This window comes from Girardinichthys multiradiatus, chromosome 6 (genome assembly GCF_021462225.1).
Source record: "Girardinichthys multiradiatus isolate DD_20200921_A chromosome 6, DD_fGirMul_XY1, whole genome shotgun sequence".
NCBI classification, from domain to species: Eukaryota; Metazoa; Chordata; class Actinopteri; order Cyprinodontiformes; family Goodeidae; genus Girardinichthys; species Girardinichthys multiradiatus.
Window position 1 is genome coordinate 10,742,266 of NC_061799.1, and position 18,864 is coordinate 10,761,129.

General features: G+C 38.9%; 2 protein-coding genes across 4 annotated transcripts; one reads left to right on the top strand and one right to left on the bottom strand.

Moving 5' to 3' along the window:
- Positions 1–933: 933 nt before the first annotated feature.
- On the top strand, positions 934–9,656 carry LOC124870371 (homeobox protein Mohawk-like). 3 transcript variants are annotated; one of them, XM_047369021.1, is made up of 8 exons: positions 934–1,046; positions 1,284–1,406; positions 1,539–1,707; positions 1,792–1,945; positions 2,094–2,426; positions 6,572–6,605; positions 7,712–7,756; positions 7,852–9,656. In XM_047369021.1, exons 2-8 carry the CDS (start codon positions 1,360–1,362, stop codon positions 8,183–8,185), a joined length of 1,116 nt encoding a protein of 371 aa, XP_047224977.1. In that variant the 5' UTR covers positions 934–1,046; positions 1,284–1,359; the 3' UTR covers positions 8,186–9,656. The 3 variants fall into 3 exon arrangements, with proteins under 3 accessions (XP_047224977.1, XP_047224975.1, XP_047224976.1); XM_047369019.1 differs by lacking the exon at positions 934–1,046 and having other exon boundaries at positions 1,108–1,406; XM_047369020.1 differs by lacking the exons at positions 934–1,046; positions 7,712–7,756 and having other exon boundaries at positions 1,108–1,406.
- An 882-nt stretch (positions 9,657–10,538) lies between these two features.
- Positions 10,539–17,398, bottom strand: LOC124870372 (ras-related protein Rab-18-like). Its single transcript, XM_047369022.1, has 7 exons — positions 17,180–17,398; positions 16,718–16,773; positions 16,550–16,611; positions 15,657–15,729; positions 14,223–14,341; positions 13,940–14,006; positions 10,539–11,768 (listed from the first exon to the last, which is right to left on the bottom strand). Exons 1-7 carry the CDS (start codon positions 17,245–17,247, stop codon positions 11,596–11,598), a joined length of 618 nt encoding a protein of 205 aa, XP_047224978.1. The 5' UTR covers positions 17,248–17,398; the 3' UTR covers positions 10,539–11,595.
- Positions 17,399–18,864: the final 1,466 nt, after the last annotated feature.

The following is an 18,864-nucleotide window of genomic DNA, read 5'->3' on the forward strand; positions in this document are numbered from 1 at the left end:
TGCATTCTGCCTCCCTTTACTCTGATACCCCTAAATAATACGTAGGGTTAACCGAGGTTTGCCTTGTAACAGGACAAGCAACCAGACGTACAGCCAGAGATACAATGCAATGATTCAGATCCGAACAAATGAATGTGTTTGAATAGCCCAGTCAAAGTCCAGACCTGAATCCAGTTCAGTGTCTTTGGCAAGACTTTGACATTGCTGTCCACAGTTACTTTGTATTCAATCTGACTGGGCTTGAAATGATTTGCAAAGAGGAATAAATAAAAACGTTAGTCTTTAAATGACTTTTGCAAGGGACTGTATGCTGTAAGCCTGCATGGGAAAGTCATTAAAATGCACATAACTTTTTCAATGTCAGGACGAAGATAATTAGATTAATTCTAACCCAGCTCTGGTTACAATAGGAGATAAGCATAAACATATGTGTTTATCATCATTGGATTGTTTATTATCATATTGTTACTACTGTGAAGGAGGCACACATGTGATCCTAATTAAATGTATCTACAAGCTGAAAGTGGTGCCTTTCTGAACAGCTGGTTTTCACTGAAATCCATTCTGAACTCCCAAAAACAGCAGGATTTCCTGCCTGACACAGGCCGTCGTTTAGTGGCTGTGCTGGTTTTTAGCAACCATGTAATTACGCTCATAAGTTTCCAGAATCCCCTGATAAAACATGGATTATTATTTGCTGACACCATTCTTAGTGATACCGCAAGATCCACAAAAATCATGCAGCTCATGCTAAAAACATGAGACCATGCTTCAGCAGCGTCGCACAAACTGACAGAATCACTTTCTAAAAAAATCTAATGACTAGTTTGCAGATATCCTTTGGAGTGGAATCATTTTCACATCCCAAGGTACCGCTGCAGGACTCCGTGAGGAAGGACTCTGCAAGAAAAACCTTGCAGAGTCTTGCAGTGAGGCGATTGGATGTTGTGAACACCAATAGGGAGCAGAGCTGGATGTTATTTGAACTCTCCCCAGACAGATCAGTTAAACCAGACATCATCTAACTTTTCTAACATTATTCCCTGGTAAGGTTCTGTATTTATTTGCTCTTGAGACTCAAAAAAAAAAAAAAAAAAATAGAGGACATAATTTACATTTTTTGTTTGTACATCACATTTATAAAGAATGGGGATCTACATTTTCTGCATGTCTCTGGGAGTCTGCTGATGCACCTGTTGACTGAGGAGAAACTCTGCTTGTTAAAGAATGGACACATTTGCTCCAATGAAGACTGATGCTCAGCTTCTTTTGGAAAACTGTAGGAAAGCTGATGAAAGGAGCGAGCTGAACTGTGCAGACTCACAACAGACGAGTTTAACAGACAGACAGAGCCCAGCCATGCAGCCGACTAACAAAAGCGCTGCCTTAAAGTACAGAAGATGCAGGTAAGAAACTTCTTGATTAGTTCTTTTAGTAAGTATTGTAATTTCTGACCTCAAAAATGTGATCTGGTCTGATTTATGGGTGTTACAACGCAAACCAAGAAAACTGTACTGCATATATTATTTGTCTTGTAGCTCCCCCAGGTCTCATCTCAGTGGGGTGAAAGCTCGCCACAAGAGGCAAGTTCTGCAGGACATGGCTCGGCCATTGAAACACTGGTTGTACAAGCACCGGGACAACCCCTACCCAACAAAAACTGAAAAGGTTCTGCTAGCTCTGGGTTCGCATATGACACTAGTGCAGGTGAGACAGCCTCACCAAAGGAACTGCAATGCTTACATTTTGTAAGGCTGATTATGTTAATTGATCAGATGATGTCTGTGGAAGGTTTCAAATTGGTTTGCAAATGCTCGGCGAAGGCTGAAGAACACAGTGAGGCAGCCAGACCTGAGCTGGGCGCTGAGGATCAAACTCTACAATAAATACATCCAGGGAAACGCTGAGAGGCTGAGTGTGTGCAGTGATGATACAGACTCGGAGGGTAAGCCTAACTTTAAAGGTTCTTTATAGTTTTTACTTCTCATATCACAAGAAAATTCCAAGAACTGGATTTAGATCTTTTACTATGCCCACTAAAACTCTCTTGATAATTAGAATTTGCAGTGACAGTTTTGTTTCCTTTGCTCTAGACGAAGAGTGCACTTTAATGACGCCTATTGGCCAATCAAACTTTGGTGGGCCTTCTTACCACCACAGCCTGCTTGACAAACAGGTCAGCATCCTTGCCAGGGCACACTGCTCCAATGATGACGACAACACGTCTCCTCCGTCAAAGTACAAGAGCAGCTTACTGAATCGCTACTTGAACGACACCCTGCGGCACGTGATGGCAGCAAAGGCCGACACCATTGCTTCTGCTTGCGGAAAGAGGTGCCTCTCCCAATCATTCGGCTCCAATGAATGTGACCGAGATGTTGTCTCTCCAGCCTCTGAAGCAGAGGCCAACTTCATTTACAGCATGGGTAAGAAATGTTTGGCTTTGTGGGATACATTAGGAATAGCAAACAAGTTAAGATGTTATACACATCATGGTTCATAAAGAGAAACAACAGGGTCCAACAGCTAAAGAAATAATAAAGGCATCTTCCTCGTTAATTAAAGATTTATGATGAATCTAAAGCACATTGACAGTTTTACTACCCTGTTTCCTTTCAGTTGCATTTTAAAACACCACAGTGCACAGTAAAATAAGAACATGGTGAACAGAAACCTCCAACTTGGCTCCTCAGGGCTGTCTTACATTAATAAATCTCTGAAAGTCAGAAGCTCAGCGAGATTCAATCATAAATGCCACAGCAAAACAGGAGGGGAGTTTGACACAGGGTTACCTTCTCAGACTTACAAGGAGCACAAAACACTGACGCGTCTTAAAGCCACCTGGAGTCAGCCAAAGCCTCTGCAAAGATCACTAATAAAGACTCACGCAGATGCTGAAACCTTACATTTTAAAATTGGAAGGAGCCCATGCTGGCTGCCACCGAACACCAAAAATATCATTTCCATATACTAGAATGTGCCATTTGTTCCACTTCGACTTCTAGCCTTGGTGAAAATGTCCAGCCCGGCCTCAAGGACAATTACAGAATGTCTGAGACTTTATTCCTCCCAGGGTGAGAAGTGGAAACCTCAGCCGGGGTGTAGAAAAGGGAATAGTCTGTCGGTAAAACGCTGAAGACAGACAGATTGTAGAGTAAGTGCTGGAGCAGCCACGCAAAAGTGAGACAACACGCTAATATTTATTTGGCTTGTTCTACCAGTCTGTGAGGATGTTGCCACAATTTCTGTGTGCCTTGGCAGTCAGTTTCTCCCATGTGTTACCTTCTTGCTTAAAAGCTATCTAATTTACCTCACATTAGAGAAGTTGTGTAATGTTTCTGTAATCACTTCCACTCTTTAGTACCTCAATATTTATTTTACTGTAACACTAAAGAAGGCATTGCCTAAATATTCCTGGCAACAAAGAAGTCCCAACCTGGTAAAGTTACTTTTCAGACATATATATTTATCGTTAGAGTAGGAGATGTAGCTGAAAAATGTAGCTCAGCCATAGATTAGAAACTTAACAGAAGAAAACTTTAGCACCTAAACTCAAAACTACTGAGGTTAATATTTCTGAAAGTTTTTCCTAAAGACAATGTAGGCTCATGATAAAAAAAGTTTCCCATTCATTGTTAAACATCATAAATTGAACATGTTTGGGTTGGTTTTGTATTTGCTTTATGTTTTTGTTTACTTTGATGTCTCTTTATGAGCATTTGTGTCCCTCCCTTAGTGGTCTTAGCTTCCAGCTTTTTGGTTAATTATTGTACCTATTACTCATCCAGTGATCACTCTGCTTCTACTAGTTGGTTTCTTTGTTCATTGTCAGACAGACCCATGTCAGTTTCATTACCAAGATATTATCCTCTGTTTTCTATGGCCTGAGTCACTGGGTGGGCTGGGTTTTCAGCTGGTTTTGTATTTTCTTGACTCTCTCTTCCAGTGCAGCAATTTTTATAGAAGACACTATCTCAGACATTTGCCTCTGGGGACTGACTGAATTCCTTTTCTCCACTCCACCATGACAGGAATATACTTGGAACTCTGTAATTGATTAAAGTATTTTTTAGTGGTTTATTTTTTCATATATTTATAATTTAATCTTTGAAAATCCCAAATAAAATCCTAATTTTCTACAGTGGGGTGGTAGATGCAATACAATAGAATACAAAAACAATCAGGAAAGAGAGATGACAACTGAAAACCATGGTAGAGACACGTTACATCAATGAGATTAAAAGTTAGAACTGAAACTAAGACAGTGGAATCAATTATGTTAGTTTAAAGCTTTGTTTGATTTTCCGTGCGCTTTACAAATTTGTGGAACTGGAATCCAAGCAATGATTGGGAAAAATGTGTATAATGATAACTTACTATCCAGGAAAGTTGGTCTGATGAGAATGGGATTAGTCTTTGATCTCTTCTTGCTGACATGCAGGGAAGTCAGTTTTTGATGAAGTACACAAACAAGGCCTGCACATTTCAAGAGCACACCACCAATGTATTTTAGTAACTTTAGTAACACTACAGGTTCACTGATGATAGTTTGAAATCATGTCATGTTTTTTGACATGATTTCATACCAAACTTTAGGAGCCAAAGCAGGATGGTATAAAACTGGCTACAGTCTCTTACACAGATTTAGGGACTCTTTATCTGTAAAAATAAAATAGAAGATAAAGCTTTCAGAACATGACAATCACTAGCTCCATGACAGTTTTTTTTACAGTGCATGGGAGACAACTGGTCATTAAACCTGAAGTGAGTTAGAGTTAAACGGTGCCACTTGACTGTGTCTGTCTCATAGGTTGTATAAGGAATGGTTTATTGGACATTTTACTATTTTTTATAAAGGATTGTTTACTAACACCAGTCTAGTTTTTCCTGTAGTGATTCTATCACTGTGACTGGAGCTGTGTTTAATGAAAACATTTCAGGACTGATGCCTTACTGTTTTCCTTCTTATTTTTCATTGTTTCAAAGGGGGGAGTATGTTGTTAAAAAGATATCTGCACTGAGCAAAAAACAATACATTTCATTTATGTTATCTGTTTAGGCATTTGATCATTTCTGGTTCCAAATCTAAAATACTTTTATATTACTATTCAACACTGTACAGAGATTCCTTTCATTTTCAGATTCATCGAGCTGAGATTTAATTCTTTATTTAATTTTTTTATGTATCCTTCTCTCAAAGAAATCTGTTTTACTTAATTTCTTGAAACATATTTATGTTTTATCCATATCTGTCTGTTGAAAATAATTTTCCAGTAGATAACTGTACTGTCCTGCTAGTGCTTGAAATATCCTCAGCCTTTATACAGATGACCAGCAGTGTTCCTTACAGTGGTTTCATCATCATATTTCATCATTCTTCAAATCACAAGTACTCTTAAAGTCCACTTCTTTATGATGTACCTCGGGGCTCTTTTTTGAGCCCCTGGTTTTCTCCGGTTTTTTTGTGTTTTTTACATTTTTATAAAACACAAACTAACATCAAATAGACAAATATTTGTAATCTCTAATTTGTGTGAAAAGTTATATAATAAAAATTAGGTTACTGTTTTGCAAAATCAGCTTCACCGGAAAAATCAGCATTTGTGGCTCAGAAAGCACAACAGGTGCACAGAAAGAGGGTCTTGCCCGGACTCTAACAATACTAGAACCACCACTGAACAGATGTTTATATTTACAAAAGAAGAAGAAGTTCAACAGATATTTGCTACTTGAGTGCAGGATTTCAGTTTTATGGGCACAAAGCAATGATCTATAGCCTTTAAACTATTATACTGATTAAGATACACGTTGGAAGCAAAGCACTGATTGGATTAATTACCACTTATAAAATGAAGTTGTTACAGACCCCCTCTAGCATAACTCACCAGAGGTAAAACTAAGTTTTTTACTTTTGGTCATAAGTACAGCAGAGGTACATAGCTACTTTCTTGGCAGGGCATTTTAAAGCTTAGGAGGGACATGGTGAGGGATGTTCAGTAGCAAAGCATAAAAGCATAAAGCACAAAGTGATTTACTATCAGTAAGAAGTTACTTTTGGCTCTCGTCTGCGGTATGTTTCAGGCTGTTGACGCTGAAAGGCTGAGTCTCAGCATCTAATTTCTTTTTCTATTGGACTCAGAAGAATAATTGCTTTTGGCCACTATCTATGTTTGCAAACCTAAGAAAAAAGGCTATAATCCAAAGCTAAGATGGAAAATATGTTCTACAAATATTGCACATGTACGCACAGACCACAAACAGAAATTGTGGGCTAGAAGCAATGTATCATACTTTACGGCCTTTCTTTTTTTCTCTCCTCTTTTGAGCTCATAAAATAAACAGATACTTCTTCTGAGCACCTTTTGAGAACAACCGATCCTTCATTTTTCTAGAGATAAAGCGAAGTTGCCTAGCATTAATTTCTAAAATGTCTTCCAACCTGTTGGTGCTTATGTTTAAGAAGACATTTTAAACCTGTTACCCTGTAAACCATTAACTTTAGAGACAAATATTTAAACACAGTAAAAGGAGTTTGTGGTACATTTCTTCATACTTTTTTTGTTTTTTGCAGATACCCCCGACAACACTTCAGTTAAAAGTTACAGGTTTGTACCATAAATTCATATCCTATAACTCTGGCAATGCTGTTTGTACTTTTTCAAAATAGCCCTGCCTCTGCTTCCAGTGTTGTATACATGTTTTGTCACCCCTGGCAAAGATATGTAAAATTCCTCTTTTATTGCAGATGCATAATCTCACTCTGGTAGGTTTAGAAAAATCTTACCTTTACTTTGATTAAGTTGATGTTAAAGAAGAATTGATTTGAGCAAAATCATTGGTGATACGATTTTTGAAACCTTTGCTGTCGATAAATCCCTCTTTTGCCAAAAGCCAGAGTGATCTTTGACCATTTGTCTTTGCACAAGCTCTGTTTAAATTTCTCTGCAGTTTTTGATCATTATTGTGTTTAAAGACACAGTGACAACCCTTCTAGTTCACCCTTAGAGCTAACCAAATCTTTGTTTGCAATGTGCTTGTTTTTCAAAGTTTTCAAGGTTCCCAGGGTCTGTGGAAGAGAAACTTCCACCATACTTAACCGTAGGAGAGATGAGGGGCTATCCCCCACATTCATCATTTGTTTTACACCAAACCCACCTGGAGGGTTTGTTGCCAAAAGGCTCTATCTTAGTCTCATCTGACTAAAGCGGACAGTTAATGTCCCAACAGAGTTTAGCAAAGTCCACGTTTGCGTTGGTAGGAGAGACTTCTTTTCAACCATCACACTCACACAAATGGCTGGCATGCAGAAAGGGTTGTTACTGAAACTTGTTTACCCCAAGATGTCACTCTTTGCTACAGTTCTATAACAGAGGGATTTGGAAATGTTTTATTACCTCCTTCATCATACTGCTCACTGCATGTGGAAGCTCCAATCTTGTGGCCAGTTGCTAAAAACACGGGCCTCTGTGTCACGTCATATTTTTACTCTAGGTAAACCGAACATCGTGGATTAGCAGTTAGAAGGTCCTAGAAACACTGAAGAAAGTAAAAAAGTTAAATATAAAATTAAAAATGTTTTGGCTTCATTTTAAAAGAGATTGTTAGAGGCACCAATAATTGTACTACCAGTGACTTTGTAAAATCAGTTATCTCCTACCACAGCATTTTTCTCCAATGAATAAATATGCTGAAATTACTTTTTTTTTTTCAGAGAGATTATACTACTGCAACAAAATATTATTCATCCTGACCAGAGGTGCGAATAAATAAGTATGACCTGACCTGGCATATGCTTTTTAACTGAACCTTCACCTCCAGTGCATCTTGATCTCACTGACTATTTCTTCACAGGGTCCAGCTGCAGAACCAAAACCCACAAAGAGAAGATGGCCAAGGCTGGAGGGAGATTCATGCCGCTGTGGCTCTCACAAGCTTGGCCCAGGGGAAGAGCTGCAATGCAGGACTGAGCAGTGACCCAGGGCCCACCGCAGCCAAAGGGCAGAGCTGCATCACCGAGCCCTTTTCTGTATCAAAAGCCAGCATCGCAGGCAGGCTGTGTGTGACGGGAGCTGTGTCAGCCCTAAAGCAGAGCACAGAGACTGCTCTCACCAGCCGCATCATCCAGAAATCGTCTCATATTTCTGAGATCCAGACTGTCAAAGTTGCCCTGGCAAACAGTGGGTAGGCACTGAACACCGTGTTCCAATCGCCATGAGCCTAAGTGCCTTGCAGTGTACAGCCTCTAAGACTAACATATGCTTTTAACCCCTTTCTAATTGTGTTATATAACATCTAAACAGTAACCTAAAGAAGAATCCAAATAATGTTTGCTTGCTTTGCTATGTTTTACATGACCTTTTATTCAATAACTTATATGAACTTTCAAGACACCGGAGAATCCTCCAGTGATAAAGTTTACCAGCAGCAGTTTAAATAAACCTAATGTGAAATTGTCTGGCCTGTTTAAATCATGACCTTACATGGGCTGAGACGACCTAATTATGTTTTAGAAGGCTGTACTTAGTGGTAGGTTTCATGTGTGCAGACTTTACTGCCTTCCAAACTGCATTTTAGAAATGTACCGTGGAAAAAGGATGGCACACCAACTGGAGCTCGTACATGGCTACTGGAGGCACCATGGTCAGAGAGAATCATCTGGTAGAAAGATTCACACACTGTTTTAAACATGGCTTTAAAAAGGTTTAAAAAGGTGATAAAATATGTCATCAGCTTATGTGATCAGCTACATCTCACAATTATCTGTATAGGTTTCAACTTTACCCTTAAGTAAGAACTAAACCTTGCTTTTATTTATTCAGTCAGCATCAATAGGAAATCTGACACTAGCTATGGGCTGATGTGAGATTCTCACAGTATGTAAAACATCATCTACATGATTAAGTTATCTTTCAGTCAGCTGACCAGGCAGTGCGCAGCAACAGGGGAGAAAGTGGCTGTGCCACTACTCTATGCTTCAAATAGAAGTAAACTCTCTTTACACCAGTATGTTCCCTAGCATCTCTTCAATAGGACTTTAAACCATAGAAACACAGAAAATGTTCATCTTGACAACTGCTTACAATCTTGGTGTAAGCAGTTGTCAAGATTAACAGTTAAAGATGCAGTTAAATGGCCCGTGTCCATTCTGCAACATTTTTGAATATTTTTTTCTTATATGGGCTTTTCTGATTGACTGAATTCTAATATATATGACAGAAAGGACATCACATTCTAACACATTTTTCCTGGTAAAATTCAAGAATTTACTAGAATCTAATTTTCACACAGCTCTGTTCTTTTTGTTAGATAATTTTAACTTCTAAATACAAATGTTCATCATGAACATTTATTCTGAAAGACATGGAATCTGACTTTAAACATGCAACCTGCAAAAACCAAGGAATGGATGGACGGAATGATAGACAGATTGATTGACAGACGTATTTATGGATGGTTTAAATTTGGTTGGACAGACTGACGTTTATGATGGACACACCAATACTCAGACTGGCAGAAAAACAGACAGATGGATGGGTTGATTTATAGACAGACGTACAGTTTAAGGATGATGAATTTATGGATCGATGGATGGATAAAACGTTTTGACAGTGGAACTGAGATTAAAGCCTAAAAATACAAATATTCTTCCAAACTCATTTTTTCTTGTCTATACTTTATCTATTAACCAACCAGTAAACTTTCATACTTTTCTAGGCTGCGTAGGAACCAATAAAAACATGTGGGAAGTCAAGAGATTTCCATCGCTGCAAGTGTTTCTGGATTATCTCTTTTTTTAATTGATTAGCTTGGATTGTCCACATCTGCTGATTGTGCTCTGTACACTTTTTGGGATATTTTTTGCAAGGAATATTTTTCCTTCTTACATGAACCAACAGACAAGTCATCAACAAAATACTTTAGATAAAAAACACAGAACGACATGACAGCTACTGTACTGGAGCTGAGAGTTCCCATCTTCAGGTTTCCATTTATTTAAACTCAAAACAAATCAAACGCTACTGGACTGCAACTCTCTTAGTGTTAAGTCAGGTTTCAGACTGACATGTGACAGCACATGACTAAAAAGCATAACAAGGCAACAGTAAAAAAGAAGACCAAAGTTTTTTCTTCCCCAGATAACAGCAACTAGGAATAATAAAGTAATTGTGTCCGCATAAAAGATTTTTAAGACATTGGAATCAGGCGATTTTTTTTAATGATCGGTTCTTGGTAGTGATCGGCAGGTGTAATATCGAAAACAAAGAACTCCCACCTTGTTTAGTCTATAAACACATAAACCAATAGCATGTCCTCTTATGTAGTTTATTGGGGTTTAAAAAATCAGTCAGTCAGTCATTTTCTACCGCTTATTCCATAATGGGTCGCGGGGGAGCTGGTGCCTATCTCCAGCAGTCTATGGGCGAGAGGCGGGGTACACCCTGGACAGGTCGCCAGTCCATCGCAGGGCAACACACAAACAACCAAGCACACACTCATTCACACACCTAAGGGCAAAAAAGAATTACTGGAGCTGAGAGTTCCCATCTTCAGGTTTCCATTTATTTAAACTCAAAACAAATCAAACACTACTGGACTGCAACTCTCTTAGTGTTAAGGCAGGTTTCAGACTGACATGTGACAGCACATGACTGAAAAGCATAACAAGGCAACAGTAAAAAAGAAGACCAAAGTTTCCCCAGATAACAGCAACTAGGAATAATAAAGTAATTGTGTCCGCATAAAAGATGGAATTCCAATACATGAAGATATTGAGAAAAAAAGTGCTTGGGAATGTTCTCTTTCTATGGGTCACAGATGGTAATTACAAAGGAAGCACTGCAAAACTAAAAATTAACAGAGATTAAATTAAACCAGACAACAGGGGCAAGTAATTCTACTAAATTAGAGTAAGGAGGATGAATCAGCCAGTAAGGGGGCATCCTTTGTAGAGGTGGAAGTGTAAAGACATGGGGGTAAAAAAGAAAAACTGTCAGTAACTGGGCTCCATTGTTTAACGTTTGTTTGAGAACGTTCACAGTGTTGTGTCATAAAAGCCTTCGTCAGCTCTCACTCAGCATATTAGCATCTTCTCCCAAACATCCTCATTTCAAGCTGTTTAAAAGTTGCAAATTTGGAGCCCATAAAACATCAAAGAGGATTTTTGTTTTTTTTCCCAAAATTGTTTAGAATAAAATCTGGAAAGTCAGCTATCGCATCCTTCAAATCTGATTATGTTACAGGCACAATGCTGGTAATGTAATGCCATACTGTCCAACTGAGTTACTGTTGCTAATAATCTAAATTCAACCCGGAGGTGTACTGCTGTGACATCCTTGGCATGTTTGTTCATCTTAAAACACTATACCACCACTGACCAAAACATGATTACTGCAGACATTTTCACTCGCTAACTAAACATGATAAAGTCAAATAAGTGATGATGGTTGAACAGTAATTGTGCAAAACTGCAGAGTTCGTTCAGATAACAGAACGCCAACAATGTACTTCTTTTTTTCCTTCCGCCCCTCTTTAGCTCCATAACTCTGGTCCGTAGTTACTCCCGTCAGGTCGCTGCTTTTGTCATTTCATCAAGTTTCAGGGTATGGAACAGTATCCTCCACACGCCCTTCCCCTGCCCTGCTCCTGGTGCCCCAGCTGGACCTTCTGACCCTGGTTGTCACTCTCCCAGAGCCCCGGAGTCTGGAGTATCTTCTCCACTAGCTCCTCGAAGGCACACTGGACGCCATCTTTGGTCTTTGCACTGGCCTCTGAACACAGAAAGGATTAATGTGATCAGGGGGGTAAAGAGTCAAAAGACACAAACTTCAGGTTTTAAGTCTGAAAGCTGAAACACAATTTGTAATATCTTTTTTTCATTTATGCATTGGAAATATTACCACAGATGCACCAATCGATTTTTAAGACATTGGAATCAGGCGATTTTTTTAAATGATCGGTTCTTGGTAGTGATCGGCAGGTGTAATATCGAAAACAAAGAACTCCCACCTGGTTTAGTCTATAAACACATAAACCAATAGCATGTCCTCTTATGTAGTTTATTGGGGTTTAAAAAATCAGTCAGTCAGTCATTTTCTACCGCTTATTCCATAATGGGTCATGGGGGAGCTGGTGCCTATCTCCAGCAGTCTATGGGCGAGAGGCAGGGTACACCCTGGACAGGTCGCCAGTCCATCGCAGGGCAACACACAAACAACCATGCACACACTCATTCATACACCTAAGGGATATTTAGAGAGACCAATTAACCTAACAGGCATGTCTTTGGACTGTGGGAGGAAGCCAGAGTACCCGGTGAGAACCCACACATGCACGGGGAGAACATGCAAACTCCATGCAGAAAGACCCCAGGGCAGGAATCGAACCCAGGACCTTCTTGCTACCAACTGCGCCACCATGCAAAAAATAATAATTAAAATAAAAAAAATAAAAGAAAATAAAAAAAAAATATATATATATATAGATATAGATATTTATTTTTTAATCGTGTCCTGTCCGGAAGAGTAGCCCCCAGAGCACGGGATCAACAGGAGAACCACTGCCAGGACTACCGCAACCCCCCCAGAGCAGAGCTGGGGAGAGTCCCAGGGGAACCACCCAGCAGCCACAGTGCAGAATTCCATTCAGTTTTATTTATATGGCGCCAATTCACAACACGTGTCGTCTCAAGGCATTCACAAAGGGTTTGGAATGGTATAGGGTTGTTGGGGAGGTTAGATTAAACTACTGAGTGTTAGAGTTTTAGAATGGGCTATGTGTAGGGGTACTAAGTAAAATAATAAACTGATAAAGTTTGTCCATGTAGAGCCCATTGGTGGCCATTGTTATACTAAAAACCACAAGGATTGGGGGTACCTCTCTCTGTCAGACTGATTATAACCATTGAAAAAGAGAAGGGGTCGCACAGGTAGCAGAAATGGAGGCCCACGGAGTTGCAGCAATGAGCCTACAGGCCCAGCCATTTTTTGGGGTTTAAAAAAATATATTTTTTGATGGGTAAATGGGTATATTATTGTAATGCTTTAATTTTCTGTTGAATTTTAAACTTCTAACTATCAAAGAATCAGCACGATTTATTAAAATATTTTTCTGTGTTGATAGTCCATTGGCTAAAAACGAATTGGTCAAAATCAAAAGATCAGAACTCAAAGAACACCAGAAATTGGTATCGGCCATGAGAAAGTGGTGCGTTTCGAATTTGTAAAGATATCTCTGACCAGCAACATGGAGGATTTTTCTGTATTTGTAGATTTTTAGTAGTAGCTCTGTAACTTCGGGGCTGTTTTTGAGAAATTGTTGCTTTATTTTAATATACAAATGTTCTTGTTTAAACATTTCAGTTCACAATTTATCCAGAAAAAAAGAGAAAAGAACCCAAATCTGCGAGTCTGACCTTAAAGAAAGACCATAATCAGTATTTGCCAAGAAAAACCTTAATTGGTGCATCTCTAAATAGGACAGATAAATAACTTAAACAATTCAATATAATAAAGATAACTACACTGCAGATTAAATATCTTCTAATTTAGCCCTCAGCAGAACGTCTTTGTAAAAGGAAAAATTCTAGATAAGTATTAAGTTGATTTCCAAAGGAGGTCCAGAGCAGAGATGAGAATCAGGAGCAGATGCTGAAATGGATTTGATGTTTTAAAGCAGCCCAGTTTTAATCAAAACACACTTTCTCTGGTTGTCTGGATCTCTCGATTCGGTGTTGTCAGCAAAGAAGCAAAAGCCAAAACTTTAAAAACAGCCCAACTAATCTGAGCTGCGTGCATGACTTCCTCTGTGACATTTAATGACAGCTGTAACTTTTAAGTACAATATGAAGAGTTTTACTGGCGCCTGGTGACATTTTCCGGCTTTCTTGCTTTAAATAAACATGACCGACAACATCTCATTCCACGCTAACGCCAGTGCTTACCAATAAAAAGCATAGAGTGTTTCCTGGCAAATTTCAGTCCTTCATTTCTGTCCACTTCACGGTCATCCTAAAAACACATCAGATGTTTGAATACCACAAAAATACTGCAGGCACACACACAGTGACATTCAGACCGACACCCGTGGATCGTCGTAAAATTTATTAAATAGATTTTTAACGTTTGACAAAGAGCAATAATGTAAGTTGCCTTGGAATTATACAAGTTCCCTGTAATGCCTGTGATGAGTGTTGGGAGTCATCCACATGTTCTGCAGTGACTCACCTTATCGATTTTGTTGCCAACCAGCATTTTGACAATGTCGTTGCGTGTCGTGTACGTTTCCAGTTCGTTCAGCCAGTTTTCAAGCTTCGTAAAAGAGTCGCGCCTTGTTACATCGTATACTGACAAAAAAACAAAAAGGGATTTGAAATGAAATTTGAATGCGTTGTGAAGACACATGCTGGTCTAACAGCGGTAGAGGCTTTAACTTCGTCATTGCAAACATGACTAACTATTCACAAAGCTGTTCATCTGACGTCTTTTACTAGAACATTACCTTAAATTACAATGCCAAACTAAAGTATTCACATCCCTTGAACATTTTTCAATTTTTTTTCATAATACAACAGACTTCAAAATATTTTTAATTAAGATTTTATGAGCTAAACCAACACAAGGTAGAGTATAACCAGAGCCAGTGTGTGATTTAATCTCAGTCTAAATCCAGCTGTTCTGTGAAGGCCTCTGAGGTATGATAGAGAACATTAGAGACCAAACGGCATCATGAAGGCCAAGAAATACAGCAGACAGGTCAGGTATTAAATTGTGGAGAAATGTGAATCAGGGTTAGATTAGAAAACAACGTCCTAGCGGTTGAGCTGCACACAGGGTGTTACTGGAAAAACATACCACCAGAGCTACACTGGTTTAAATCAAAGCATAATTATGTCTTAGGATGACCCAGTCAAAGTCCATATCTAAATCCAATTGAGAATGCATGTAACACTTTTAAGATTGTTATTAATTTTATTTGTGAACAAAATTAAACTGCATAAAGTATGCACTACTTTGTGTTGGCCTATCACAGGGGTCTAAAACCTGTGACTTCGGAGCCACAAGTGGCTCTTTGGATCTTCTACACCGACTCTTAATAACTTTGACTAAAAACGATAAAGAACCAACCGATGTTTTTAAATATAAATATTTTAACCATTTTCCATTTTTTTCATGGAATATTTGCAATGAATTTCCAAAAACAAATGACTCTCAAAGAGCCAGTAATATTTTTTTGATTCCTTTTTTGTTGCCATTAGATTGAAAACCATCACCATTTTTTTTTTACATTATTTTCCACAAATATCAACATCACTTAGAAGAAAATGTATCTATCTTCTTTTTGCAAAGATTTTTCTTTATTTTACAACTGAAAAATTGAAATAAAATGGTGATTCTCTGAAAACAAATTTCATATCGTAGATTTTTATCAAAAAAATATAAGTTATCTTTTTTTGAAAAGGGCGGACATCAGCAGCTCTGAATGAGTTATGTAGCTGGACTGAGCGCAAAAATGTCTCTTTGGATTGTTATGGTTGCAGACCCAACAGACAAGTACAATTGCAGTGAAGGGAAAAGGCTGTGAATGTAGACATGACACAAAGGAGGAGTTGGAAATTGTTTGACTTGCTTCATTTAGCTTGAAAAGGACAAGCTATTTACCAAGTATGACTCCCTGTGCACCGCGGTAGTAGCTGGGTGTCAGTGTGCGAAACCTTTCCTGTCCAGCCGTGTCCTTGAAAATGAAACACAACAGAGATTATCTTATAGTAACACTTTTATATAATTTCTGCTGGAGGTTTCTTCCTGTTAAAAGGGAGTTTTTCCTCTCCACTGTCGCTACATGCATGCTCAGTATCAGGGATTGCTGCAAAGTCAACGCCAGTGACTGTCCACTGTCTCTACATGCTCATCCAGGAGGAGTGAATGCTGCAAGTCACTGACTGGATGCTATCTGCTGGGTTTCCTTAGATAGAAAAACTTTTTATCCAATTTGAATAAAAAGCTAACTCCGACTGCACTGTTCAATGGTTAGGATTAATTGGAATGTATGTACCTGACTGTTGTGAAGTGCCTTGAGACAACATGTGTTGTGAATTGGCGCTATATAAATAAAACTGAATTGAATTAGTACAATACACTATTACACTATATACGGTAACCAACTGATCATTGCACTAATAGTCTTAATAAGTCCACAAAGGCATTCCTTCTAGTCATTAGCAGATTTTGACCTGTAGTGAAAGAAACAATCAATTCACCTCCTGATGAAGGATTAGTTTCTGAATTTCATTATCAAAAGGAGCTCAAACCTTTACTATAAACTAGGCCACATAGCTGCAGCTCAAGAACATCTGTTATTCCTCTTTGTCCTCAACAGCATTTTCTTCTGAGCAATGTCCCCACCATGTGGAGAAAAGGATGAACTTCACCGTGTGTTTTCCAGCCACTTGGTTGTGTGTGTGTGTGTGTGTGTGTGTGTGTGTGTGTGTGTGTGTGTGTGTGTGTGTGGGTGTGGGGGGGGGGGTGTGGGGGGGGGGGTCACAAAGACTTACCCAAATGGCTAGTTTTGCTTTGTTTCCTTCAATTGCGAGGGTCTTCACTTTGAAGTCCACACCTGAAGAATCCAGACATACAAACGGGAAGTTGGATTTGAGAATATTTCGGACATGTAGCACTTTCTATTGACCACATCTGTATTCATGAGTGTGTGAATGTATAACCTATAGTGGCTGACTGCTCTGGGTCAAAGGTATCGTCTGTGAATCTCAGAAGAAGGCTGTTAAGGGAAATAAAAGATCCATTGGTAATGAGCAGGGTGTTCGGCACACAGGGCAATTGTTTGCAAGGAAAACAACTTTATAAGACAGCTTCCTCCCAGCAGGATCACTGACTTACACAACAAGATCAACAATGTGGTTCTGATGCTGAATGTGCTGCATCATTCCTTCGGAGTAAAACTCGCTACTAAGCGAAAACAAAACAAAAATAACTTTCACAGCTGCTTGTGAAATGTTCATGTAAGAAAGCCAATAAATATGACGTAGCAGCTTCCGCCTTGTTTTAAACAGGCCGTAAACAGAAAAGAAACACTGCTGAGCAGACCAGAATAACTTTACGTAACGACGAGAATGTCAACATCAACAACAGGCTAGCCTCTGACATTGCTGCTAGCTTACACAAACCTGGACTTTCCCACTCCACTTTCTCCAATTATCAGCAGCTTCAGGGTGGTCAGCACGTCCTCGTCCATGTTCCCCCGGTGACTAACCGAACCTTCAGCTGGATACGCTTTGAGCGAGAAAGGATGAACTTGTTTTTGCAGCAGCAGGCGGCTTTCGGCTAAGATGATAGCTGCCTGCTGGCCGTGCAACTTCCGCCTAATCTGCTGCGAGGGGTGACGTCACGGGAGCTAACGACACTGAATCAGCCTATTTAAAAGAATAAATAGATAAAGTTGTCTCGACATTTCATACCGATGTGGTAAACAAAAAGTGTAAAATGAGTTAGCATTTTTATATTTTATATTTTTACAAAATAGCCACCCTCTGCTTTGCTCTCTCAGCATTCTCTCCATGAGCTTCATGAGGAGGTCACCTGAAATAGTTTTTTCTAAAGAGTCTTAAAAGAACTTCCTAGAGGTTCATTGAGAGACGGCCAAAGGTTAATTTTTCATTCATTACAGCAAAGGGCGGCTACTTTAAGGATTCTAAACTATAACATATTTAAAGTTATTTTACAATTTTTTGTTTGCTACAAAATTGTGTATGTGTTCATCCACTGTTTTGATGCCTTCATTGAGAATCTACGTACAATGTAAATAGTCATAAACATAAAGAAAACCATTAAATGAGAAAGTGGTTCTAAAACCTTTGACCAGTAGTGTATTTAACTGTGAAAATCATCAGTTCAAATTTGCACAAGTAATACATGTTAAAAGCACTTTAAAAAAATATATTTCTATTTATTTTATTATTTTGTGTTCCTGTTTAGGATAAGATAAGGATAAAGATAAAAAATGTGCCAGGGTTTCAACACAAAACCACATACACAAGGAATCCCACAATATATAAAATAAGATAATAATATGGAATAACAGAGAAATATAAAAATACCAGAGTACAAATAGCAAATGTAACATATAAAGCAGATACAGTGTAGAACAGATTAGGTGCGGAAAGAAACTTAAAATGTATATTGTAATACAGGATTAATTGTTATTGTCCTATGTGGAAATAGAGGAGGAGTTAAAGAGGTTGATGGCCACAGGGAGGCAGGACTCTCTGTGGTACTCTGTAGAACGCCTCGGTAGTCTCAGTCTACGATTGTAGGAGACAAGTGTGGCATTCAGGGGCTGTGATTCGTTGTTCAGGATGTGAGCAGTTTCCTCAGCATCCTCTGCTCAGACAGCTCTGCCAGAGACGGCAATACCACTCCCGGGACAGATGAACTTATCAGGTCTGCTGGCACATGCTGGCATCACCCTGCTGCACCCTGCTGCCCCAGCACAGCACAGCATAGAAGATGAAACTGGAAACCGTTGAGTACTAAAACATCTGCAGTGTGGTCCTGCAGGTTGCAGGTGGTTCTGGGCACACCACTCATTTAGCCTCCAGGTCACCAGTGATGCAGCCCACAATGGCAAAATCATACCAAACATGGAACAGTTAAATTTTAAAAAAGTCAACTGATCAATAACTAATATTTCAAGACTACTTACTAGATATAAACCAAATGTTATACATCACCTATTCAGATTTATTGTATTTGTAAAAAAAAAAAGAAAAAGAAAATATTTTCTGACAAGGAAAACTTTTTTATGTCCTGAGGCTCTTATCTGAATTCTTTACAAAAGATGTACTCATGTTAC